Source organism: Dromaius novaehollandiae, chromosome 2, assembly GCF_036370855.1.
Source record: "Dromaius novaehollandiae isolate bDroNov1 chromosome 2, bDroNov1.hap1, whole genome shotgun sequence".
Classification (NCBI taxonomy): domain Eukaryota; kingdom Metazoa; phylum Chordata; class Aves; order Casuariiformes; family Dromaiidae; genus Dromaius; species Dromaius novaehollandiae.
The window spans coordinates 24,480,228-24,506,953 of record NC_088099.1 but is presented as its reverse complement, the minus strand read 5'-3'; the positions used below and the strand labels follow the sequence as shown (position 1 = coordinate 24,506,953).

The window sequence follows — 26,726 nt, the reverse complement described above, 5'->3', positions numbered from 1 at the left end:
GGGCCGCCGCCGGCCTCGCTTCAGCTCAGGGGCTGGGGAGGCGCGGGCCGGGGGCGGTGGATGCCATCACGAGCAGAAAGCCCTGGGAGAAGGTCTCGGGCTGGGCTTACCGCTGGCCCCGGAAAGGCAGTGGGGGGGACTTTGCCTTCGGGGTGGAAATGCAGCAGCTGTGTGTTTAACTGCTGTGGGAGCGCTGGAGGGGAGGGTCTGTAGGGGACTGGGGGGAAGTAACTGCTGGGTTCAGTGATGTTGCTCTGTAGGCATTTACTGCTGACTTTGAATACCTCTCCTGAGGTATGAGTGAAAATGGCATATGGAGTGTGTGAATTTGTGGTGCTATCTGCTGTCCAAGTCACTGCTAGAAGGGCTGTGAGAGGCTGATTGTTGCTTCCTGTTTTGTCAGGCTTTAAAAAACGAGTTAATTCCTGTATTAACAGGGTCAGAATTTACTGACTCAGCTGTGTTTATGCAGCTTTTAGGATTTTGCTCATGCTCGTGTTGGCATTGTAATCCTCCTACAGAGTACCTGTGATAGCAAAAAAGTCCAAATTCATTTGCATACTGGTCTTTCAGCTATATAAAAATATATGTATATATACCCCAGTTTCATTTTTAACCTTATCCCACTCAACCTTTCCTTTTTCTGGAAATGATAAATTAATGAGCACTTACAGAAGTGGTAAGGTGTGAGGCCTTTTTCCTCAGCTCAGTAGTGTTTAATGCCCTTTTGGAACATAAAGTCATAATGAGAGAGGAAAAAGCGCCAAATTCAAGGAAAATCTTGTGCTCTCTTCATGTTTTGGTTACAGTGTGCAGCTTGTCTGAGCTAGTTCATGGCTCAAAAGGCTGTGGGAAATAATGTTAGTACCAGAGACTTAAGCTATTGTCTTACTAGTTCTGTGCAGTGGTTCTCAAGGGATCCAGGGATCTCAAAAGGAAACTACAGAAAACAAACTCATCTGTGCTGTTCAGTGATTTGCCTAAGAAAAAAAAATTCTCATTTTTCTATACCTTGACTGGAAATTTCTTTTCCTTGTAGGAATTGTTTTGTGAAAGAAAAAAAGGCTCTAAAATCTCTTACTTCATTCTGTATTGCCATAGAAGCCATTCAGGACCAAGTGACAGTTTGTGAATAGAAGTCTTTCTTTTTCTTGGTCTTGAATGTCTTTCCGCTCCAGGGTGTATGTCATACCATTCCAGTCTCCTTTTACAACACTTTTACAAATATGGTAATAATTATGATCTATATTTATATACAATTCATAGTAAATCACAGAACATTTATGTTACCAGAAATGAAAGAAATTAAAGAATAGAGAAGCACATGCTTAAGAGCACTTGGTTTAAAATGTGGATGAAAATAAGAAGATAGTAACAGAATGTCAGCGTGCTGTATTTAGAGACAGTTTTGTCCATACATGATCCTGTTTACAACTTCTCACTAAGAAGGATCTGTTTCCGCACTGCTGGTGAGACTCTCCAGCCTCAGCAAAGGCTCAGAATGCCTGTGGCTTACATTTCGTGACATATGGGAGTTACAAATGATTTCTTTATGGATTTGAAGAGCATGTCTGACTAATAAGATTTTTGTATATGAAAGTTTATTCAACACTCTGTTAGATCCTATTTCTTTAAGTACTTGTGTGGTGTGTTCTGCACGCAAACAGCTTTCAGTGTTTTATTTAGCAAAAAATAAGTTTTTAAATATTTTCTATTTTGTTCTTACAAGTGCAGATCATGTTTGACGAATAATCAGAAAAGAATATTGGTTGTATCTACAAAGATGCTGTTTCGAGTCCATGACTGAGAACATGGAATCATTTAATCAACCAACAGCTTTAGGGATTAAATATGTATTTGTTTTTGTGGTGATGAGTAGTTTAGGGGCATGTGAGTTTGCCAAGTGTTTTCTTTAAAATCCGAGGTTTAGTTTTGCTATTGGCCAAAGACATTACCATTGCTACCTATCTTGCCTTTTGGTGTTTTTATGGTGTACTGCCCCAGCATGGTAACTGCCAATGAGGTGATTCATAGGTGCAGTGTTCCCCCTTGAAAATGTGTCCCAATGTCCCACTAAGGTGACTTGGAATACAGCTGTCAGCGTTGGCCGTGTTTCTAGGCCTCTGTGGAAACTGTGAGGTGCTGGCTCTAACTCAACAGTTCCTTCCCAGCTCTGTTCAAAGAGTAATCCCTGTGGGGGTTCATATTCTACGGGAATTCCTAGCCTTTTTCTTTTTTATCTTTTTTTCATTCATCTGATTTGTAAAATAGTTGATCGGTGTTAACTGTAGTGGTTTGTGCATGGGAAAAGAGTAGTAGGCTTAACAGTGCAGCAAAGAAGGATGAGAAGAAATTAAAGAGCAGAAAGGAATTGTACTCATTCTATGTCTACAAGGTGCTGAAGGAGGTTCATGCCGTTATAGATGTTCCCTCTAAGGCTCTGGGCTTCATGTGGTATTTTGTAAGGGACTTCTCTGGGTATGTTGCTGCAGAGGTATTATGTCTGGCTCAGTACAGCAGCTTGACCAGCTTATGAGACTTTCTTTCATTGTTGCCAGGACAGTTAGAAAAACACGCTGTGCCAAGGTACTAAGGCCAAATACATCGGTTCTCTTAATCAGATAGAAAAGCTGTGTTCTGTTCATGCAGGCATGTTGCGAACAGACAGGGGAACTAATCAACTTCAGTGCTCCCCACCCCACTCACTTTCTCAAAAGACTCTTGTATTTAAAACAGGATCAGTTACCTAATAGAGTTGCAGCACAGTTTCAGACTATTGGGCAGGTACTGTTAAAAAGGCAGTGGGCTGATACTTACAGGTTATAACAAGCAGTTGGAGGAGCCAGTTAAGGATACTCTAAATTTTTATTGTTGCTGAAGACTTTGTTTCTGGAGATCGCAGCCTGGTTGCTGCTTATAAAAGAATTGTATATGTTATTTTTGAAAGTTTAAAATAAATCAGAAAATATATTATATAACCCCCCCAAAAAAACAAGGAAAATTAATGATTGTTAGACAAATCTGTTTTATGCAGGTTAGTCTTTTTATTTTTTATTTTAAGATCAGTGAAAAAAACAAAATATAATGTTCCTGTAGATCGAATAAAAAAACCCTGAGACCTTTGCAAACAGTAATAAAGTCACAACTGCACTTATACGTACATTTTTTAAGCTATGCCTTTATTTGGGGAATTTTATATCCTGAAAATCTTTTTTTTTTTTAATTTTTTTTATTTTCCTACCTAGTTATGGGAACTGGGACTATATTAACTCCTTATTTTTTTAGATACTATGAGTGCATTGCAAGGTATTGTAACCTTGCCCGTATAGCTGTACAGCAGGATTTGTTCAAGGAATGAATCTTTAGGGACAGCAATACAGTATGCTAATTGGTTGCTGTTTCTTGTGTGAGGAGTTTAACGGGGAATATAGTCACTGTTAATAGGCTGTGAAACACGTCAACTGGGAGTCCTTTCCTGATTTTCTCACAGGAGTGACAGAAGCAAGAGGAGAGCTAGATAAATTATTCTGTCATGCTACAGACAGTTTGTGGGCCGCAGACTGCACATTTATCACAGGAGCATGCACATTTGCTCTACAAAATCCTTTGTTGCAGCAAGAAGTGATACGTATTAAATATTTAATGTCATTTAGAAAAATCTCAACGTTGTAATACATATAAGAATGATTTGGGAGATTTATTTTTATTTGTAAAATTTAGATTATTTAAAAAGCATGGAGCACTGTAATTTGAAAAAAATTACTGATATTTTTGTAGGCAAGTAGAAAATTAGTATTTGTTGCTATTTATATATAATGTATCAATGAAAATAAAAAATATTTTTTCCTTTCAATTTCTGTAAGTTTTGAACATAGTTTCGCAATATATTTTTCTGTTCCTTAACAGGTTTTCCTTCTCTGAGGATAAAGTTATGGCTGAATTGGATGATAGTGACTTAGATAAAACAACTAGTATTCAGCAAGCAATAGCATCTTGTTTTGGAGCTATAATTACATCATTTTTTGGTAAGGCAAACTATTAAGCTTGCCATAGAGAGAATCTTTGCAAAGTGATTACTCTTCAGCTTGAACCAGCAAGATATCTGCATATATGTAAGTATAGTTTTCTCATAATTTTGTATATTGTAACAAATGCAATGATTAATTGGAATCTTTCCAGTCCCTTTCACCCAATCTTTAACCATTTCTAAAAATAATAATAATTTTTATTAACCTTTCTTTTCTATGTCTTTTTTTTTTGTTATAGTAACTCATTGCTTTCTCTCTGTAAGAAACAAAATGTTTCCATACTTCGTGGTGCTTAAAAATAGATTTTAAATAAATACCTACTTTACAGGACATGAATCCTGCAAGATTGTGTCTGTGATATGTCCCCTTCATGTTATCACTTCAGTAGTAACATCAGTTTATTTTGCTGTGATGTCCTACACAGTTACACCTTTTTATCAATGATTTTTTTCTTAAACATTATTTTTAAGGATTGTTTTTTTTGTTAGTCTTTCTAACTTCTGACGGTCTAATGGAATTCAGCTTCTACCTTTTATTCAGTCATCTAACTCAGGACCTCCTTCCCCACGTGTAGCTAAGAAGGTACTGGTTAGTTAGATTCAGCACTTCACATCCCTGGGAGTTCTTCAAGCTCATTAGCTTATACTTCATATTTCAGCTGCTTTTTGGATTAAGCTAAGTTTCTGATTTTTAACACTGATTATCCTTCAGGGAAATGTGCTATTTTTGAGACACAGTTTTTCCCCACAAAATGTCCAAGTTTTTACAAAATAGGTGAACTTAGGTAGATTTTTATTTTTTGTCCTTATGAACAAGCTGCCAAATTCGTAGTCTTTTTACTTTGTTGTTATATTGTGTGTCCTGTTATTTTAGGTGAGTAGCAAACAAAGCTAGATCAGACTTTTGCCATTCCCAAGATGGAATTCAACTACTTGTACATAAGGTTCTAGTACAATTTAGGGTGCCCTATGTATCAGAGACTTCAGCAGGGTCTGGCAGATATGACTCAGGTATAGAAGGCCAGTTCCTTTTTGAAGTGAGAGCTGGGAGACCAAGCAGAATATACAAGTCTCTAAAATTCTACTAGATGCCTAATTTTAAGCAGCTCAGTTGAACTGCAAGAGGCATGTTTTAGATCCCTACATTTAAAATAATATATAAATGTTATTTTATATAAACATATAAACATATAAATGGTGAGCTAAGCATCTAAGCTCCTATTAGTCAATAGAGATCTAAGGTGTGATTCGGTTACCTGCACATAGGGATGTAGTACAATGAGACATATGCTAGAATATTTGACTTGGCCTGTAGCTGCTGCTCAATGAGGTCATAGGTGCTGTGTCATATCTGCCAATCGTGTAGGTATTTTGGATACCATAGAGACTTAGATGGCACAAACTGCTAGTGTTTGGGCAGTTGAATCAAGCCTTTACAGTAGAGGCTAGGGAATGGTCCAGCTGACCCGCCACTGTGTATCTCCTTTAGGATGCTGAGTCACTTTTTGGCCCCACTGTCTGTATTTATTAGATATATATTGACTATAGGGAGGAATTTAGACACCTAGGTCACCTGTAGACCTCTAAATGTAAGAGTCAAAATCTGGAGCTGAATCCTGCATTCAAAATAATTAGGATGGAATTCAGCCAATTTGTAAAATAGAATATATATTTGTATAATTAATATATATTTTTAAATGCATATTGAAGCCACAGAATGTATAGCAGAGCAAGCATTCCATTGTCACAGATAAGCCATTGACTTCTATATGACTTTCTCAACTAAACAGTGGGGACAGCATAGCTACCAGATGCTGGTTGCTTAGCGCATCTTTACGTGATTTATTTGAAGAAACCCTTGAGTTAAAAAGCATTCTGAAGAATCATTCAAGTACAATGATTTTCAGTAAAATAAATGGTGAAAAGTAGAAACACAACAGTATGTTTGCATCTTTGGTAAAGAACAAGTGTAATTGGATTTCATTATAGATAGTCTGTATTTACACTTTTGAGAGGACAAATCACAGTGTTATCTCAAGCAGTCCTGCAGCTTGCTCAAAATTATGAGCTTTCTTTTGAAAATACTAATTTATGTTTGTTAAGGATGATGCTGCATATATAAAAAAAAGCCTGTGCCACTCTTCTCTAGCCTGTTGACACGTTCTCCTAGTGGCACTCAGCTACATAAGGGTTGCGTGGTGGTATAGCAGAGTATTTTTGCTGTTAAAAAACATAGTAAGCCCTATGCTAATTGCAGTATTGAAAAGTGGAAGAGATGGCAGTTGTGGGCAGTGTATTTGTTAACTTCCTAATGAAAAGTAACGAGATGATACACACGAACTTTTACATACTTCTGGTGCGATGGAAGCCTTGCTGGTAAATGAAGTGTGCTTGCTTCTCTTACATTACTTAAGTTAACTTAAAGATTTTGCCTAGAGAAGATAGAGGGACTGAAAATATTCTTGAAAATCTACTATCCATCTCCAGAAGGTTTTAGTAACTTCTCCGACGTGGCACTAACAGGCATAAAAATACCAGTCAGGTCTGGCTATTGAGGAAGCCATGAGAAGTTCAGAGAACAAACTTCTGAGATATCTTGCTGTAATCTGCAGAAAAATAGGATATAAACTTTCAACTCGTCTTTACAAGATGAATGGCTGTCTCACCATTTTCACTGGCAAAACATTTCAGTACATATTGGCAACAAAAAAAGTAAAACCTTGGTTTTCTGCCTCATTTCAGGGATTGTATGCATAGTAGAGGTGCAGTTGATAGAATCCTCTTGTATGGACACATATGGGCATACCACGATATTAATGGGGGAAGTGCACTTGTATTTTTTTTGAAGTACAGCTTGTGCCATACGTGAGAATTTATTTCATATATGTGCTGTGCACTTAAGTACGTGCACGTGGAGTACTTCCAGGAACATAAACTGATAGAGCTCCATCTTGCCTGATAATCTGCGGAGATGTGTCTGTGGAGCACTTCTGAGATTAGGGGTTATTTGTATCTTTACTGAAGATATACTTTTGTGCTTTGGATATTGTAAAGTATGTATTATAGTTTTGTTTTCTTACTAAATAGTTTGAAATCTGTTAAACCTTGCAGTTCATCTAAATGAGACCTCATGACACTGAACAAAATGTTAACTGAAAAAAGTTTCAACGCAGAAGTGGCTTGTTCTTAGTATGACATTTTACTTCAGTAGTGTATGCAGCCACTGTATGGCTATCCATTCTTCACAATGGATAGATCCACAATTTTTAGGGGCAGAGAGGAAGCAATTAAACCCTCGCTTGCTTTTGTACAACTCTAAAGTTTTAGGACTTCCCTACATACAGTAAAGAAGGAAAGAGGACTGCAAGTTTAACCTTTTTCTTTTGAACACCGCCATTAAAATCAGTTAATGGAGTAGGAATAAACACATGAAAAATGCTGTAATATTTTACATGCTTGTGGCCAAAAGCTTATCTCATAGGCCTTGTTTCTTCTGTGGTATGTCACTTACACCTATGTGGTGTGTTTCCTTATACTTAACAAGCACAGCAGCGCAGTGTAATAGCACAAGTTTCAGCAGTTTTGAACAAGATGACATAATGGATTTTGGATGAGCTGTGTGTATCTCTAACATTTGTTATCTGTGTGACTGTTGTAAATTAGAAGAGACATATCTGGTCACTTGCAAACCCTACAGGATATTTTGTCCAGCAAAAACATGCTCTTCTTTTTTTCTCTGGCTGATTACATTGCAAAACAGTTTTCTTTTCCCTCTGAAAAACAACAGTTGTAGAAGTTCATGTTAAGGCATCTGTACAGTTCTATGTTTTAAGGGCATGCAGTGTGTTTCTAAGTGACTTCTTTGTTTTGTTTTAGTAGCTCCTCTTGATGTTGTCAAAATTCGATTGCAAGCCCAAAGCAATCCATTCTCCAAAGATAAATCAATGTGTAGCGTAATTGAGGATGCATTTTGCTCTTTGCTGTTGCATATAGCTCATAGTTCTTGTAATGCTGAGCTGTGTTCAGGATGTTTAGTTTGTTTGCCTATAGTTATGTTTGTTTCTGCATGGTAAGAAGGGGTGGGAGAAGCAAACCAGCAAAATACATTGAAATTGCTGAAGAAAAAAAGTACTACTGAAGAGACACAGGGAAAAAAATCTCATAAATATGTGCCATTTTAAACAGGCATTTTTCTGTCTTTCCAAGTATTTTCATTATGACAACATACAATTAATACTCAGTTGAGTAAATTAAAAAAATTGGTATCAATAAATAGCTAAATATTCTATCGGAGGACTCATGTGAGCAGGATACTATACCAGTCCACCTCCAGAATCCAAAGAGCTCTGAAAAAATAGTAAGTCTTACCTAAGTCACTTATCACTTGGGTTCTAGATAAATGAACATACTGTGCACTCAAAGATATGCCAGTCATTCCTGCTATTCAATTGTAGTTAATACATGAGATTTACAAAGAAAGGAGGTAATAGGTGTAGAAATTCCATGTTGTATATGGGGATGCATATTTGGAGTCACCCTTGCCATAAATCTGGAAAAACACTATGCCTTCTGCCCTGGTTCTTTAGTAAATTCTAAACCCTTCAGAAATCTGAAAACATAACATGAAGCTCAAAGCATGTTTTTGTAATGGGAATACTATATTTTTCAAACACATTCAAAGTATGTAATATAGAAGAAATCAAAAACAAGTAGAAAGGATAATCTAGTAGAAATATAGTCCAGCCTAAAATGTAATACCTCCACCTATGATATGGATGCTGGGGATGCTTAATAAAAGATTAAAAAGTTTGAAAGATGTTCACAAAGTTACATAAACTAGGGATATCCAGGTCCCGTGTTTGTTTTTTTAGCCTTCAGCAGATGGTAGTATAGCATAAGCATGTCTCTTGGAGCCTGTGAATGCAGTTTCATTTAGTCTGGCACTCTAAGGAGTGTATTTGTTTCCTCCTTACTTTTACGTAATTTGTTGTCAGTGACTTTCCAAGATTATTCTGTCCCTGTTTATCAAGCCGGAGATAAATGTACATTTCCATTATATGCTGTCTGGAAATGCTGCTGAATAAGAACAATCTTACAAGCAATAACTGTATTCTTATATACCGTTTTACTAGGAAAGTGCTTTGTATACTCCAGTGGCTTTATGGATCATATATGTGTTTGTGAGAATGGGGGCAGCAAAGCCTGGTATAAAAAACCTGGACATTTCAAAGGGACGTTGGAAAGAACATTTTATATTTATTTAAAACTGTGCATTGAAAACATGTTAAAATGGCATCCTGTACCTTTATTTATTTATTTATTTATGAAGTTCTGGTAGAAATTGTTATCATTGAGAGAATATTCATGTTATTACACAGTATGATTTAGGTAGTGATTACTGATACTTTCTACATATGAAAATACTAATTCCTTTCTTAGGACAAAGAAGAGAGCAGCTGCACTGCTTTCCTGACAAGGTACTAGCTCACTAATTCTGTTTTCCTCACGTGAACTATATTACCACTAATTCTCTGTACCAGTTTACCTCTCTTATATCCGCAGATCTCCCAGAATGCTCCTCAACTGAACTAACAATGCAGATAGGGTTTTAAAATTAAGTTCATGTGTAAAGTTCTGGATCCATTGAAACCTGTAAGACTAGCGTTTTACCCAGACATTTGAAGCAGCTTCAAGCCCAAAGTTGCTGTTGGAGGTTGTGCTAGCATAAGCATTTACAACGTTGAGATCTCAGAGTGATAAAATACTTTTAAAACATACTTTTTAATACATTAATTTTGTGTTCTGTGTGCTAAAATATTATTACCGACTGGAAAAGTTTTGCAGCTAATTATTGCTCTTTGGTTATAATTTTAGGATGCATTTGTGAAAATCATTCGAATAGAAGGAATTAAATCACTGTGGAGCGGTCTTGCCCCGACACTGTAAGTTGAATGTTTTTTTTTGTTTTTAACAACTTATAGATTATGGTTATAAAGGATACTTAATTACTTAGACAAATGAGCATGCTTATTTTGAAGTGATTTTAAAAAATGATAAATTCTCAAGTTACAAATAATATATTTGGTTTGATTAGAAACCTCTAGAGACAGTATAATTTCAGCCAGATCTTCAGATTTCTCCTTACAACCTCTTTGATATATCCTGAGTTGTTAAGTAGGAACATTAGACTTTTCATTCTACCCTTTAAAGGTAGAATCATACCCTTGATAGCATCATCGGATCATACGGTCTGACATGATTGTTAGACATTTGTTGATAGACACTTGCTTTCCAGCTTGTTCTTAATGGTCTGCAATGAGCAACACAGCTATCTGCACAAGCACTCCTGTCTTGAACCTCATTATCTGTACTTAATAATTTTTTTTTTTAATCTAAATACAATCTTATTTATTCCAAGGAATGTTACTGTTTTTTTCCTATCCAATTTGCTCATGGAAAATGGATCATTCCTTTTGTCTTTACAAGAGTCTTTTACGTAATAAAACATTGTTAGCATATCTCTTCTCAGTCTTCTCTTCTTCAGGCTAACCCCATCTGTTTTATCTTGATATTCACAACAACCTAGTAAGGATAGTAATTAAAACCTCTATAATTAAGTTATCCTCTGTGGAACAGTCCAAGAAAGGGGTCAAATTGAACATGTAGATTATTAAAAAAACATCCAAATCTTTTAAGTCACTGAAGGTTGTGTTACAGTCCTACTGTTCCAAGTCAAGCACTGGTACACTTTTGATTTGCTCACAGTGCTCAGTATATAGACACAGAAAAGCAAGGCATGGTGGAGCTTGAGCTTGCTATCCTGCAGCATGTGGCTATTTCAAAAAATAAAGCTTTAGGATCTAGACGAAGAAAGAGGTCTGTATTTCAGCCAAGACAAAGATTTTTTTTTCCTTCGATATATGTTCTGTAGTCCTTCAGAACAGAACCAACTTTTTGACTGGAGATGCACAGTTTTTGAAAGATGTAAGCTATGGCTTGTTGGTTTTCCATGCATTAGAATACTGGTTTTTGGTATTGATATTCCGTGTTGTACTGGCACAGACTGCCTACATAAAACAGAAATTTAATTGCCATTTTATAGTAAGACGTGCTGCGTTACCCCAACACTGAATGATTACAAGATCTAGCTGTTGTTATTATGGCCCATACTATTCCGAAGAATGGAAAAAGCTTATATTCACTCACCCCACAGTCTTTCTAATAGTGAGAGTCATGTTGAATACGAAAGACATAACATAAGAATGTGTTATGAACGTAAGAAAGAAGTAATATTCTTCAGTTGTTAAATGGATAAAAGTTTAAGTTTGGTAGGTACTTCCATAAGGTTTCGTGTTTGTCTGCTTCACATTCAGATCTTTCAATTCCATTGTTTTATTAAAAATTCTGAAGCTAACGTGAAATATATTTTGGCTGAGATCAGTCTGCCATCATTTTACTTAAGGTTTCTCATAATGAAATGAAAAACCAAAAAAGTGGGAGACTTTTGAATTTGAAACTGTGAACTAGAGTCAGCGAGTCAAAGCTGTTGGATTAATGCTTTTTCTTCATCCATAACAATACACAGCTGAAGGTTTAACTTTTTCTCATTTAAGCAAAATATCCATACAAGATGGTTTATTTAGATTATGATCCTGTTTTCTTGTATTAAGATTCCCTCTCTTATATTTTAGAATAATGGCACTTCCTACTACAGTAATCTATTTTACATGCTATGACCAACTGAGTGAAGCTCTGAAATCTAGACTAGGAAAAGATGATGATCACATTCCAGTTCTTGCAGGCTCCTTAAGTAGATGTAAGTTGCCATCTCTTCAAAGAGGAAAAACTAAATAAAATATTTGTATTCTGTTTTATCGCCTTTCCAAATTAAATTTGCTGTGACTTGAAGTGTGTAATTACCCAGCATTTCTTGGGTAACGTAACCCTCTAACCTGGAATGACATGATGCGTTTTTGCTGTTGCACTTTCATTACAGATACGTTTGAGATAACACTTGCTAGAATTTGGTCAAAAATTTCAGGAGACGTTCTACGGAATTCAACAATTTGTGTTTCATCAGTATTGATTCTGGTTATCTGCTTAAATCCGTCTTTGCTACATGATAAGTGTATGACCTCTAATGCACTTTGATGCAATACCAAACATTTATCCTACTGAATATGTATCCATATTTGTTTTGCAGTGCTAAAGACTTTTTTTCTTGATATGTTCCTCATCCTCTTTTTTGTTCTTTTAAAAGTGCTTTGACTTTGTCTTCAGATACTGTGCATATATATGAGAGATTATAAGGGTGCACATTTTTAAGTAGAAATGGAGAGCATAGTCAATGCACATTTCTAAGTGTTTTCTAGAACTATAAAGTTTTGAACAGATTGCAATTCTACTAAGGACAGAATTGTACTAAGGTGTCTGTTCTGTGGTGAACTTAAATTATAAACATAATTTTCTATAATGGAAGCTACACAGGTAGTTATAGGGAAAATGAAAATTGGATTTGTTTTGCTCCTCTGTGATACCAAGGGGACTGAATTTGTTTTTCTATTTTCTTAATTTTGTTTATCTTTTCCCCTATGTATTTTTGTAAAACTAGTTCAGGTTATATCTTTTTGGTCTTTCTTACAAGACTCTGGGGATCTAGTTCTGTATTCTACTTGTCACTGCTATGGGAGGGTCTGGAAAACTAATAGAAGAAGAACTGTTATTCTATGGGCATGTGGCAAATTGATTGTATTAGACTGCTCCAGATCTACAGTTTACATTTAGAAGAAACCTTATGCCAGCAACAAGAGAAAACTTCTTACGTCTAGTAATATCATTAAAGCCTGTTAAATATAATGTGATGGGAGCTTGTTAGTGAGTGGTGACTCACTGATCTTACCACCAAGATGCAAGAAAATTCTTTTATTAGATGCAGAATACCTGCTGGATATGCCTAGTATTTTAAAGTAAGATTTGGCCAAGATGCTTAGAAAGCAACAAACGCTTAATCTCCACTTATCATTTTATCTATAACAAAGCAACCTAGCACACTTTCTTGAAGTTGCACTTAAAAATAATCATTATTGAAAGTTAATCTTAAAGGAGTATTTGAAGGTTTCAGCCTATTTTATGTAACGCATCTGAATATGAGAATTCCTAACAGATACTTGGGGTATATCATGCTAGTGCTGAAAATAGGAAATGGTCTGTGTGCCCAGAAAGTTTAGGTACTGTGAATACATATGGTATTCTTATCTGGAAGGGAAGCTTATATTGGCAATTCTTTTAAGGAAAAATTGTGGGAGAGTTGACAGGAACAAATATATAAAGCAAGGTGGGACATGATTCATATTTAAATGTTCAGGAAATTTTACTAGTAAATACTGAATTTTTAAAAAAGACAAACGAAGAAACAAATATTTTTCTCATTTTCAGTTGGTTCAGTTACTGTAGTGAGTCCCCTGGAGCTGATCAGAACTAGAATGCAATCTCGCCAGTTGTCCTACAAGCAACTGTACATGTGCATCAGCAATGAAGTAGCTAGAGATGGGTGGCTTTCACTGTGGGGAGGCTGGAGTTCTACGGTTCTTAGAGATGTACCTTTCTCAGGTAGGGTTTATTTCACATGCAAGCTTGTGTTATATATGAAAATTTGTTTATAAATAAACTCTTTTAGACTTTTCCCTTATTTTTTATGTAACTTTAACGGTTAGCTTTAAGAAAGATTGAGATTTCCTCATTGTTCTCCTTTGACTGTTTGTCTGTAAGTCTTTAAGGACCCGAGGTTTTTTTAGTTTTGTTTGTGGACACCAGCTAGGGTTCATTGCTACATTCCCTTTCTCTGTTTACACTGCTTCTTCTGATCCTTAGCCTATGCAATGACTGTTTTCACAGACTACTCTCTCTCAGTAGGAAATTTTCTGTCTAAGAGGCATAGCAGCTGTTTCCTTACAGATGAACAGCATGTATCTGTGTTCTAATGCTTAATCTTCAAAACATGTGCGAAGAGAAAGTAAGTGTGCTCAGGAAGGAGTGCTCAGGAGTGTGCTCAGGAATTTTTCTTAGCAAGATCAATTACTTCATATAAGTACCCCAAAAAAAGAAAAATCTAGAGCACCACTTGCTACAGCAGCTCCAAAGCTGGAAGTCCAGGAAAAGAAGAAAGTCTGTTCCAGAGCAGCCCAAGGATAGAGGAGATGTGCCCTTTTATCTAAGCTCTGCTGTCTCCTGATCTACAGAGATAACTGGAAGAGATTGGTCAAGGACAGTGTTCCCACTTGATGCCAGTGGTGGGAGCCAGTGTCTCTGCAAGCCTGTTTAATGGACAAGATGGGTATCTGAGACATAGCATGTCACCTTTTTGTCAGAGCACTTGGGAATCCTCCAAGAACTGGTGTCCTTGAAGCAATTTCTGTCCTTTAGATGGTGCCAGAGTAACACTTTGAACACCTTGTGCTGGCCCAGAAAAATGCTTCAGACCCATTATTGGAGGCAGACAACCTTTGAAGTATTTGACCTGCTATCCTCTTTATCCTGCTGCCTCATTCTTAACAGAATCTGACATCTAATTTAATTTGTACCATCTCAGCATCAACCAAAGGAAGGATCTCTTCTCATCAGGAGGACAAAAGGCACAGTCTTGTTGTCCAGATTATGCTGGATGTCATGAAAGAGTGCCCACAAAAAGGAAAGGTCGGATGAGTGCCAGAACTTTGCTGCCTCTTTATTATCAGCAGGGTATGCTGTGCCTACAGTTCTGACTTACTGGCTTGCATGGTCACATTTAGATTCCTGTGCTGTTCTTAAACTCAGGAGTTTCTTTCTCTCTTTAATGTAGCTGACTGCTCACCATCATTCCTTCTTATTACCATCATATGTGGAATTAGGACAGAGTAACTGCCTCTTTCCTTCACTTCACCCTGTCATCTCAAGATCCTGATTCCTTTTCAGAGAGCCTTCACTAATGCAATGGAATCTGGTTTCCATGATGTCTAGGCACAGGACCTTTTTACTCTTCTGTTCTGTTACCAGTCTTCTACCTCCAAAGCATCTTTGCTTGTGAATCCTGCTGTTCTGTACCCAGTTAGTTTGATCTGGCAGAACTTGAACTGTATCCAAGAGGAATTGTATCCAAAAGAGTAGATCAATAACTTATCGAGGGGGAGGGTCTTTTCTCATTTTACTTAACCCATACGATGAAGCCTTAGTATTCACAAAGGACTGTAAGCAAATTGGTTCTTTTATCGGGTAAAAAAACATGTTATCCAAATCTCGATTTACTGTCTGATCCGCTTGACCAGGTGCATCCACAAAAGGCTCTCACGATTGACTTCTTTCCCAAATTGTGCTGCCAGACTTCAGAAAAGCTTTCTGCAAGGAGAGCATTTCTCCTTTTTTGAGCAAAAAAATTTCCTCCATTTTTGAGCAAAAACCCTCTGGATTCATGCTCCAGACAGCTACCAGCTGTGGCTTTGCATCACACCCTGATCAGTAACCACTAAGATATCAGAAGTATCTTTTTAAGACCATCTTAGACCTCCCAAAGACACGTAGGTTGGATTGAAAAGACCTGGTTGAATATCTCTGTTTTGAGGTTAAGAATGTATTGCACACTGAGGAGCTGCTGCTCCACTCAATGCTTAAGGTACAGTAAAGTCTTTTGGGAATGATGCAAGACAAGGAAAAAAAGTGTTCTTATCTGCGAAGATCACCTTCCATGCTGTAGATACAAGTCATGCTTTATCTTTTTATGTTGATAAAACAAAGCCTGAACTTCCTTGAAGCAAGTGACGTCATTTGTGCTCTCCTGCCTATCCCATGAATTTGTGTTGCCCTCAATTTTTTCTTACACTGTTCTGCTTCCCTTGGAAGCAATAGGGATTAGAAAGAGAATTTTAGCGTTCCCTTCCCAAGGGAAGGAAGGGAATGCTGAAATTCTCTTTCTAATCCCTGTTGTCTGATTTCACGAAGAAACTCTTGTTCTCTTACTGATTTTGTCTGTAGCGATAGGGCAGGAGCTTGTGATCTTCCTTTCCTGTGCTGCTTTTAATAGAGTGGGAAGATCAGAGCACTGTAAGGGAGTGCACAAAGAGGAGGGCACTGAGGTGATATGTGTGTGTTTTTTCTCTGCACTTTTCAGATTCTTGCATCCATGCCTGCTGTTCCTTCCTCAGTCCAAAACCTCCCCACTGATTTTAAGTCATTCTCCAAACTCCTCTGGCATTCGCTTCACAGCTCGTGGGCACTTGTCTGTGCCCTGGTCTTCATGGAGATAGTGGGGTGCTGGGTAGGTGGAGAGGGGAGGAGATGAGGTAGAGATTAACATGCACCTGCTGCCTTTTAGGTTAAGAATTATTGTTGAACCAGAAGTGGAGAGGGAATTATATGCATGAGGGAAGGAGAATGTATTAATTTTTAAACACAAGTGTGCCACCAAATGCCACAAAACTCTGATGCTATAAACCTAAGGTTGTTTAAGGCTGCTTTAGCAATACTCGAGTCATTTTTTTAACAGTGTTGCAGAGAATATAAACTTAAAAGTTATGTGGGAGCCCTGCAGGTGCTCAAGCAAAATTTTGGTTTGGGATCATTTATGCTAAATAAGGGTTATGTACATTCCAATAGTAGGTTTACACCAAACTCTGAGAATGGCTTCTGAGATACTGCCTTCATATACTTTTGCAAGATGTTGAAGGCCAGGCATAAGAGCTGATAGTCTCCATGACAAGAAGATGCTTTACTATTGCTCTGCTGCCACAACCTGCAGAGGTCAGTGCTGAAATAAGACACAGTTCTCTTTCAAAGTATGCAGCTGTCACTAGCCGTATTTATTTTGACCAACTGCTACAAGGAATTGCTCCAAAATTCAGCACAGTAATACCTACTTTAAAGAGCTTCAGTTAGAATGCAGAAAGAGTGTTGTTTGGTTTAGTGGAACAAAACAGAAAGAAATGTTATTCCTGAAAGTTGCTACTCAGACTTGCTTTTGACAGTCCCCAGAGAGACATGCCCTCGCCTTAGTAATTCCCAGAGGGAAAAATCATGTTTTTTGGTTCTCTAAGAATTAAGTTTTACACTCAGTGTCCCAAAAGAATATATTATTATATTTATTATTTGTGGAATTAATAAGATTTATGAAATGTGTTAAACAACACTGATACCACAGCTAATATTTAGCAACTAGCATTTTCATTACAGTTAAATTGCATTTTTAAAAATACATTAATGAATTTTGTAGTGCTGGGATTAGATTGTGTTAAGGTAGGAGTTACTTTACAGAAATGGAGAAATGATTGATGATAATTTGTGTCATATGTAGAAAATTCAATAAGTTCATGGAGAGAAGGGCAGCAGACCAGGTTGTCCATGGAGGGTTGCAGGGAACACTCTTATTTCTGCTTTCAGCTCTTGTTTCCCTTTGCTCCTGTTGCCACAGTTGAAGTCTTACATCTGTATGTGATAAGAGATTAGGTAAATTTCTATATTGACATAAAAATGTGTTGCTTGATGCAAGTTGGGTTTTTTTTTTAATACCATAGCAATATATTGGTATAATTATGAACGTTTCAAGAAGAGCATGTGCAAGAAAGTTGGTACAAATGAATCAACATTTTTTATTGCTTTTACTTCAGGAGCAGCATCTGGCTCTGTAAGTATACATTTTTGTTTCTAATACTATTCTTTAATGATATCACAACTAAACTATTTGAAACTAGTATGATTTTACATGATTCTCTCACAAATGGTGTATGGTTTTGGATGCATCTACTTCAAACACATATGGCCTGGTGTTCAAAACAACTAGATGTACCTGAATAATCTACAGTGTTCTGAAATACAAGATTTTAATGATATCGGGTGCTTGAAATATCAAATCTAGTTTTAACTTGCATACACTTTAAAATTTTAAATTAAAATTTAATTGCTCTAACATTAAATTGATATTTTTTTCCTAAAAGATTGCAGCTGTCATAACGCTACCATTTGATGTAGTGAAAACACATAGGCAGACTGAACTTTGGGAAAGCGAGACCTTAAAGAGTAAGTTGCTAGGAATTAGATTGTTATATATCTGTCTTAAGCTCTCTTCCAACCATATTTATTGTTCAGTAAATATAATTCTTTTTAGATCACAGTGCTTGGTAAAACTTGCAGAACTATTTAATAATAATCTTGACAATTGCTACATGGAATAAAGCTAGATTTACGTGTTTATCGACAGCAAAGAAGGAAAAAGTAAAATGTGTGGTTATATGGAATTTTTGTTGGAGTTTTAAGTCTCCATCTCTTCTTCTAAAGTTTATGTCAGAATCTGAACACTAGGCCTTTTCTCCTTTGCAGATTTTAACATCATCTAGGATATTTTAGGATGAATGTAATATATCCATTAATGACATAAAGGGGAGAAAAGCTGTGTGGACTGTACCATTTAGCTTAATAAGATGATATAAATTACACACAAAAATTCAGGACTATTAGAATTAGGTAGACCAATTGTATATTTCTACATTTAAGTAAATTAAATATAATTTAAATAGGCAATAATTCATTTCTTATTCACATGAATGGTGTTTTATTGAAAAAGACTTTAGATTTGATGAAAATAACGTGATAAAATATTTGCACATCCACTCCCATGTACTACTAGAAAACAAAAATACTAGCAGTTCAACTCTTACAAGCATTTTATTTAATACCAATATTGTTCTTTCGCTAAATTTAGGCTAGAGAGGGAAATCACTGTGCTCAGGTTTTGTATTTTTTACCTTCTCTTTGTGTGATTTCAAATAAATGACTTTCGAGGGCCTATTAGTGAGATAATTATGAAGTAGTGACTACTCCAGCAGTGTAGAAGGATGAAAGAGGAAAGAAGTTTCTTTTTTGTTCTGTGTTCAGTAAAGCACAACTGCATTTTATAGCAATGCAAGTTGCATATAAAAACTCTTTCTACATTACTTGGAGCCTGGACAAGTAAGAGACTTCCATTAACTTCAATAACTGTTAGATCATGGCTTTAAGGTTATAGAACAGTAAAAAGATGAAGTATCCAAACGGCAATCTGTCCGCCTAGAAACTTTTAAGACCTAGTTCAGAAATATTTTTTGAAAACTTACAGCTCATATTTTGGCATGAGGTTTCATTCTCTCAAGCAAATTATTTTTTTCTGGTGTAACTGTTGAAAGACATTTATGTTGCTTTTGCAGAATATTTAAAAGTCAAAAAAGCTTTTGATTTTAATTATTAGTGTGTTTTAATTTTGTCCTTGTGCTAATGAATGTAAGAATTTCATTGCATACTGCTTTGAGTCACAGGTAGCTCCCATATATTTAATAGGGTGATATTAATTAGGTTAATATTTATTTAAAAGTTCAGTATGGTTATCTACAATTTGTATGAGTTTAACCCTTTACAAATTTGGTTGCTGTTACAGTTGGACACTGACTATGACTACATCTACATACTGTCTTTCTCTGGCTGCAAAATATTTTTGGCAGTCTCCAGATGCTATAGGATGTTCCAGCTGAATATATTCTATGAAACTGTTTTAAGTTTCATCTAGAAAAAACATTCTGAGTTACTTCCATGTTACAGATCAATGCATGTGCAGAGTGAGATAGCACAAAAAAGTTGCTCTGCTTAAAACGGTTGTTTACATCTGCAACGCAGACTGCTTCTTGATGCTACTGCAGTTAGGTTGCTTATGGTATATGAATTAGCTGTACATGCTGCGGTTTGCATCGTACACAGGTTTTCTTAAACTCAGAGTACATTTTTGGCAATTTGATTTTGTAAACATAGATGTAAAGTGTAGTGTTCTAGCTTAATTATTACTTTCGTTCTTACTATATCCACTCTCAAAACTTACCTTTAGATTCAGTTTACCATAAAAGGCAAGCTCTTGTTTGAAAATCTGAGATATGATGATCTTTTAGCTGCCAGTATAATGTGAAATGGAGAGGGACTTGTTCTGCTCATCTGCTAGTGTATTTTTTCCAACTATATCAGTTACAGCTAGTAAGGAATATGTCTTACTCCAAGTATTACTATGGGTTTTTTTCCATGTCATGCTGTTTTAAGTTGAAGATTGTGATTTGTATACTGTATGAATCCTGAATAAATAGTATGGATAAATTTAACGTATGATGAATTAAACTTAATCATTATGTATCTTTCTGTGACATTCTGTGTTTTGCTTAATTCACTCTTTTGTTGTACTATGTTGAGTTCCACAGAGGAAGTGTACATCTACATGGGCAGTTATGAAGAAAATTGTCGCTAAAAATGGAATTACTGGATTATTTGCTGGTAAATCTTTTAATATCTTTTTAAAAAACTCAGAATAGAAGGAGAGTTATGTAATCATCAACAAACAATTATAGATATTAATATGCATAAATTAAATTGTATTTCCAAACGTGAACACTCAGTTATAGAATAGTCTGTATATATGTACAGCAACAGACATGCATACATATGGAGAGAATTTTGGTAATCTCTTACAAGTTACTAGGCTACAGCTATCTCAGATGAACAGAATTTATTTAAAAAAATAAAGGGGTTGGGCATAACAAATATGAGAGTCTAGTTTTGTTGTTTTATTGGCAGCTAATAAAGGGGGAGTCCAGTTCAAGTTCTGGAAAGTTTTTGCCAGCTGGAGCATCTCTCGTATGAGAAAAGGCTGAGAGAGGTGGGCCTGTTCAGCCTGGAGAAGAGAAGACTGAGGGGCGATCTTTCAATGTGTATAAATATTTGAAGGGAGGGAGTAGAGAGGACGGGGCCAGATTCTTTTCAGTGATGCCCAGTGACAGGTTGAGAGGCAGCAGGCACAAACTTAAAACACAGGAAGTTCCATCTGAACATGAGAAAAAACTTCTTTACTGTGAGGGTGACAGAGCCCTGGGACAGGTTGCCCGGAGAGGTGGTAGAGTCTCCTTCCTTGGAGATATGGAAAAGCCATCTGGACAAAATCCTGGGCAATGTGCCCTAGGTGAGCCTGCTTGAGCAGAGGGGTTGGACTAGATGATCTCCAGAGGTCCCTTCCAACCTCAACCATTCTGTGATTCTTTGATTTCTGAAAAGAACTTGGTGCTCTCTCAAACTGTAGTTTGGGTTTTCCAGAAAGAATTGGTACAAAGTAAGTTTTATGAACTGTGGTTTCGGAATCCACAATAAGGAGGCATTTCTAGACTGAGAATGTTTGTTAGATGCAGTTTTTAGTCCAGTGACGTAAATTTCCAAATAGTCAATACTGTTGCAGCAGCAATATTTAGGAACAGCCATCCTAATTTTTGTTCTTCAACTCATTATAGTTTCTGCACTTTTTTTGGTTCCTTCTGTCTCAGAAACAGAGTTGAAGCTTCAGTGGTATTTTTCTGTCTCCTCTTGGTCTTTGAAGAAGATGCATTATTGAGAACCCAAGAAGTCTGAGTATGGAGTACATACCTTACAATAGAATCACATAATAAAATACTGTCATTTGTCTATGGAATACTAGGCCCAGGATAGATCCTAAAGGGTGATGCAGTCATTTTATTTTGGGCTTGAATGCAGCTTTTTCAGGAAGACTGTAAGATTCGGCAATCATACTAGCATTTGTTTATTTGTTTGCTACATGGGCATAATTAGATACTCCAGAAATTCCAGTTTCCTGGCACAACTATTCTCCAAGCATTTTTTCTGTTCTTTTAAGTTGTGATCAAGCTAGAAACATAGGAACAGTTATACAGATATGTAATCTTGATAGCGTAATGACTTCTGAATGGGTTCAAAGAGTGTTAAAACTTTTCTTCTACCTTATATCATGTGCACTCACAGAACAGGGGTACACAGCTTACATGACCCTCTTACCCTCACTGAATGTATTGAGGGTGCATTCCTGCCCAACTGTGTCCTGTGTTCAGCGCATGGGTACACAGTTTAGTATGTAGCTGGTGTTACTTCTATACATCTGAAGCATTCAGTAAGACAGAGGGTCTTATTAGGATCCTATGTAAGATGTATAATTCCTTGATGTATTTTATTTTTCTTCTTGCTTGGATGGCCTTAAAGATAGTCTTTTAGTGTTTTTGATAGCTTTACCAAAGATCACTTTTTAGCCCTGAACTACATGCAATAGTATTTCTACTGCTAACCAGCACATACGTATCCCTGACCATCATAAGTTACCTTGGCCATTTAGACCTTGCGTATTTATAGAACAGGAAAAAAATCTTCTGGAATATCTTGTGGTATCTTTTTCAGATCTAGGTCACTTGAAGACCTGAAATCAGTGAGACCTAGCTAATCATACGACCTAATCCTTGGTACTCATCCAAAACCTGCAGCAATGAGGCTGGCCAATTTCATGAGAGGTCCAGCAGGAAATATTACTTCTCTTTACTTTCATAATTATGGATCAATTGTAACAGGACTTCCTGGCACAAGTAGTGATCATAGAGGCTCATGTGGCTTCACAAGACCTATGAGTGTCTTTTCCACTGGGTGGCCAGAACGGAGACTTTGTGAGCTGGCAAGTCTGTCATAAGAGACAAAAACAAAAAATGACATACCAGCACTGAAGCAAATAGCCCTTTTCACTGCTACCTTGTCCTGAAATTGAGAATTTCTTTGTATTCCATTGCTAGAGTTACAAAAAAGGATTGGCTCTCTTCTGAGATGATCACCAGTCCTTTCAGGAATTCATTCATGGTGGATTCAATCAGATTTCAGAAAACTTTCTTGGAGAGTGATACGGAAATTTTTCACAGATTTGTAACTCTTTGGCAGCAGCTCACTAACAAGGCCATCACAGATTCTGTTAGACTTCCATCAGAGACTTCTACTTCTTGGCATGTTCTGTCTAGCAAAATAGAAAGAAAAGATTGAGTTTCCAGGAGATTGTACTTCTTGCATTGTCATCTGTTGTGTCGTAAGTAGCCATAGAATACAACTTGTGTTTCTAAGTGCCAATTTGGTTACTAAAACCAGAGATATTTTCATAGCATAGCTCTATTCTGCTCCCCCAAAATTTCCTGTTTCCAACAGCCAAATATTTTTTACTCCATATGAATACGAACTTTTCTGACAGCTGATCTGAATGTCTCGGTACCCTGTGAGAACTTTACAGTGAATTACTATGGGCTGAATCAGTCTTTAGGGCAGTCTGCAAGATGGAGCTGTAATAAGCATTGCCATACTAATGAGAAGTGCTTCTTGGCTGTAAACCTTAGTGTACCTGAGGAATTCAATCTTCAGTAGAAAATCTGCCTTTCTGTAAGAATGTTAACTCAAAAATTGATGAAGTCTTCACTTCTTAAAGAACAACTTTTTGAACAACTTTTAGATCATTTGGTATTGTATCCATTGTCCCACAAGAAATGCAGTATTGCAGCTCTGTAGCAATGCAGAGTTTCAGACCTGGCCATTCTCAAACTGTATCATCCTGTGGCTGGTAACATCTCTTCCATAGAGCTATCAAGTTTCTGTCAGTAGTCCTGAAGATGCCATTGGGAGGTGCCAGTTATTTTTCTGACAGTTAGTGTTGCAGTGCCCTCTTTCTCCTCATTTCTTTTTCCTTTTACATCAGAATAGATCCCTACAACTTGCTAAACATCACACCGGATATACTGAGTCCTTGAAATACAAAATCTACACTGTGTAATTTGTCTCTCTTCAATCTTTCGACACATTATTTCTTCTTTCTATAAGAGTCTCCTGCAAGTGGAAGTTTTGGTGTTCTGAATGGAGGGAGGTTTTACAGTAGATGTGTCTATTCCTTGTTATTTCATAGAGCAAAGGGGGGTTGTGGCCCAATTTGACTGAGAGAAAGCTGAATGCTTTTATCCATGGGTTTGGGAGCAATAGGTGACTACTGAGCCATTCAAGAAAGATGATGGTTTGTACCTCTGGATCTTCTAGATTTTTATATATATATATGTATATAACAGAAAGTCATATTTTCATATCTCACCTATCAAAATACTTGTGCTTCAGTGTGGTTCATCACCACTGTCAATTATGTCGTGCTAAACATCAAAGTATTTACCAAGACGTTTGCAGTTGTTTCAACCCATATCAAATTCGTGATTTCCTGGGTGATGGCTTGGTACAATGTTCCTCGGTCCTTCAACCTATCTATAACTAAACATTCTTCCACCATTCAAAGAAATGGATTTCATGGTGAATGCTCAGAAGTTTTGCTTCATACTGCTCAGTCCAAAATTCATCTCTGGGTAAATATGAATATGGAGGTTACTGTGTAGAGTCATCCATTTTGCAAGTGTACATGTAGACTGCTGTTCTGTGAAAAGTGTAGGCTGCTTATCACTTAATGGAATAAAGACGTGCCATCCACAAGGATGCTCACTATCTACCTTCTCTCCCTTTGCTATATTGTGCCCAAGTGGGAATTCCGCTCCTAAGAGGTAACTCAAGTGGTGCTAGGCATGTCTCACTCTGTTTACCTGTACATCGAGCATGCATAAAGACAGGTTTGGGATTATCACATGTGACAGGAACTGAGAGAGTAAGAGTCTTCAGCCTCACATGATAGTGCAGATAGATAGGTAGTAACAGTGTGAATGTTTAAGTTGATTACCCATCCTCGAGAATTCTGATTGCTGGTTAATATCTTTTGTGAACAACTCCTGTCATTCGTTAAACAAACAGATTTTTAACTGTGAATTTTTTGCTTTGCTGCATACATACATTCAAGTGGTTCTATCAATAATTTACTAGCCCAAGTACCACCAGACTAAAACACTGTCATTTCTGAACTTGTTTTTTAAAATGTTTTGATTTTGTATCCCTGAAGGGATACAAAACAACAACTGAAGGTTGCAAATTCAACCTTGAAAGTAAACAAAATGTGCTCCCAGTCACAGAATGCTCCTTATTTTCTGTGTGCCCACCTCAGGACACTCATCTCAGCTGCCCTAAGCTTTCTTGCATGCCCTAATACTTGTACTCCATGCTATTGAAAGGCCCCAGTGCCCTTCTCCTAGCCTACCAGGGAAGAGATCCCCCTGTCGTTCTGTCTTTAGTAATTCTCCCTGATGCCTGAGGGTGCTATTTTCCTGTTCTGTTGAATGACTGGGGCAATACTGTTTTGATGCCACAAACAGAAGTCCTTTCTAATGCATGTGTGTTGCCACGAGTTACTCTAGCAGCCTAAAGAGCAAGTTACAAGCTGTTCAGGTAAAAATAAGCCTTTGGGACACTTACGTGAAGAACTGCAAAAGTCATTCCAAAACCAGGCGACCTACAAGTGTCAGCAACACTGCATAGGTTCATTGGACCGTCTTGTGTGAATGCCTACACAGCTGGCCAAAGATTTGCAAGACTTTTGTTGGTGTTTGCTGGAGGAAGAGATTAAATTGCTTTACTTGCTGCACAGTGATATCACAGAGGGGTAACAGGATTTGAATGTTTCAGAATGTTGATGTCAGAATACAAGACTGCACAAGTATTACAATCTTATTAGATATTTTGGGTGGAATGTAGTTCACAGATTAGGATACCTACCTTTAGGTCTTGACATGTGACTAATGAAGTGTAGAGACATTCTCTTGGTCAGCCACTAGCTCCGCTCCATTGCCAACAGGTAGGGATGTGGTACCATTTGAGATGGCCTGGGATGTTCTGCCTGGCCTTCTGCTACTGTTCCAGAAGGACACAAGTTTTCCCTAAGTCATATGTCATCTGTGGAGATGTTTCTGCATTTTGTATGGAACTAAATGGTTGTGGCTGCACAAGTGGATCTGCCCCCATTTGCCTACTTCAGTGTAAGCTGGAATCACTTTCTCAACTGAGTTCACAAGATCACTGTTGATGGTGAACTGTGTTCAGTTGTAACCAGGAGCCTTCCATTTTAATAAAGGGGCAGTAGGTCTTGGGAGACAATGGCAAGGGAATCAGTCTTTTTAGTTTATTAACACTTAGCTTGAAGAGCTGCGATTATGTGCCCGCAGTGGAGGATACAGCCCAACATGGTGCTTGGGCCCTTTCCTCCCTGCCTTCCCCCATGTCAGGATTCAGAGTTTCTTGCACCTCTGGCCTTCCTGACCGAGGGGTCACGAGCCCCTGCTTGTCCCACAGGGGCAGCAGGTTTAAGCTGCCACTTAGAGGAGGACACGCAGGCTGCCCCCAGTGCTGCCGCTTACTAGCCATGCAGGTCACACTGCTCCAGCTCTGGGGAGAGAGGGAGAGAGGGAGAGGGAGAGGGGGAGAGAGAGGGGGAGGGAGGAGAGACACCATGGGCTTGAGGCAGGTAGGCCACACAGGATCGCATGGGTGTGTGGGGGGGGGCATAAGGTTATGAGATTGGTATTAGCCGTCGGCAGTAATTCTGTTACTTTCAGGAAGGTGGACATCTAGAATCACAGTTCTGTAATGATATACCGTGGTATCAGTGTATTACGACCACTAAACAGCGCTAGAGTGCTTCATTCTGAAAACAAATGATAGTGAACGTTTTCCCTTTCTCTTTTTGGGCAGGTATCATTCCACGGTTGATTAAAGTTGCTCCTGCTTGTGCCATAATGATCACCACATATGAATATGGAAAGTCCTTCTTTCGTCATTTAAATGAACAAAAGAACCAGCGCCCTTAAGTCTCCTTCACCTGGTTGTGTGCAGTCAAAATATGTGGTGGAAGTTGTGCCAAATTTGACTCTCCTCAGTGTATGCCAGCATTCCCAGTGAATTGCAGCCATTACATTTG

At 37.5% G+C, this 26,726-nt stretch overlaps 1 protein-coding gene across 1 annotated transcript; it reads left to right on the top strand.

The window, feature by feature from the left end:
* Positions 1-205: 205 nt before the first annotated feature.
* SLC25A40 (solute carrier family 25 member 40) lies at positions 206-26,726 on the top strand. The gene is made up of 11 exons (XM_064506015.1): positions 206-1,229; positions 3,907-4,025; positions 7,904-7,961; positions 9,158-9,268; positions 9,904-9,969; positions 11,719-11,843; positions 13,463-13,636; positions 17,566-17,675; positions 17,986-18,067; positions 20,252-20,332; positions 26,501-26,726. Exons 1-11 carry the CDS (start codon positions 1,162-1,164, stop codon positions 26,614-26,616), a joined length of 1,110 nt encoding a protein of 369 aa, XP_064362085.1. The 5' UTR covers positions 206-1,161; the 3' UTR covers positions 26,617-26,726.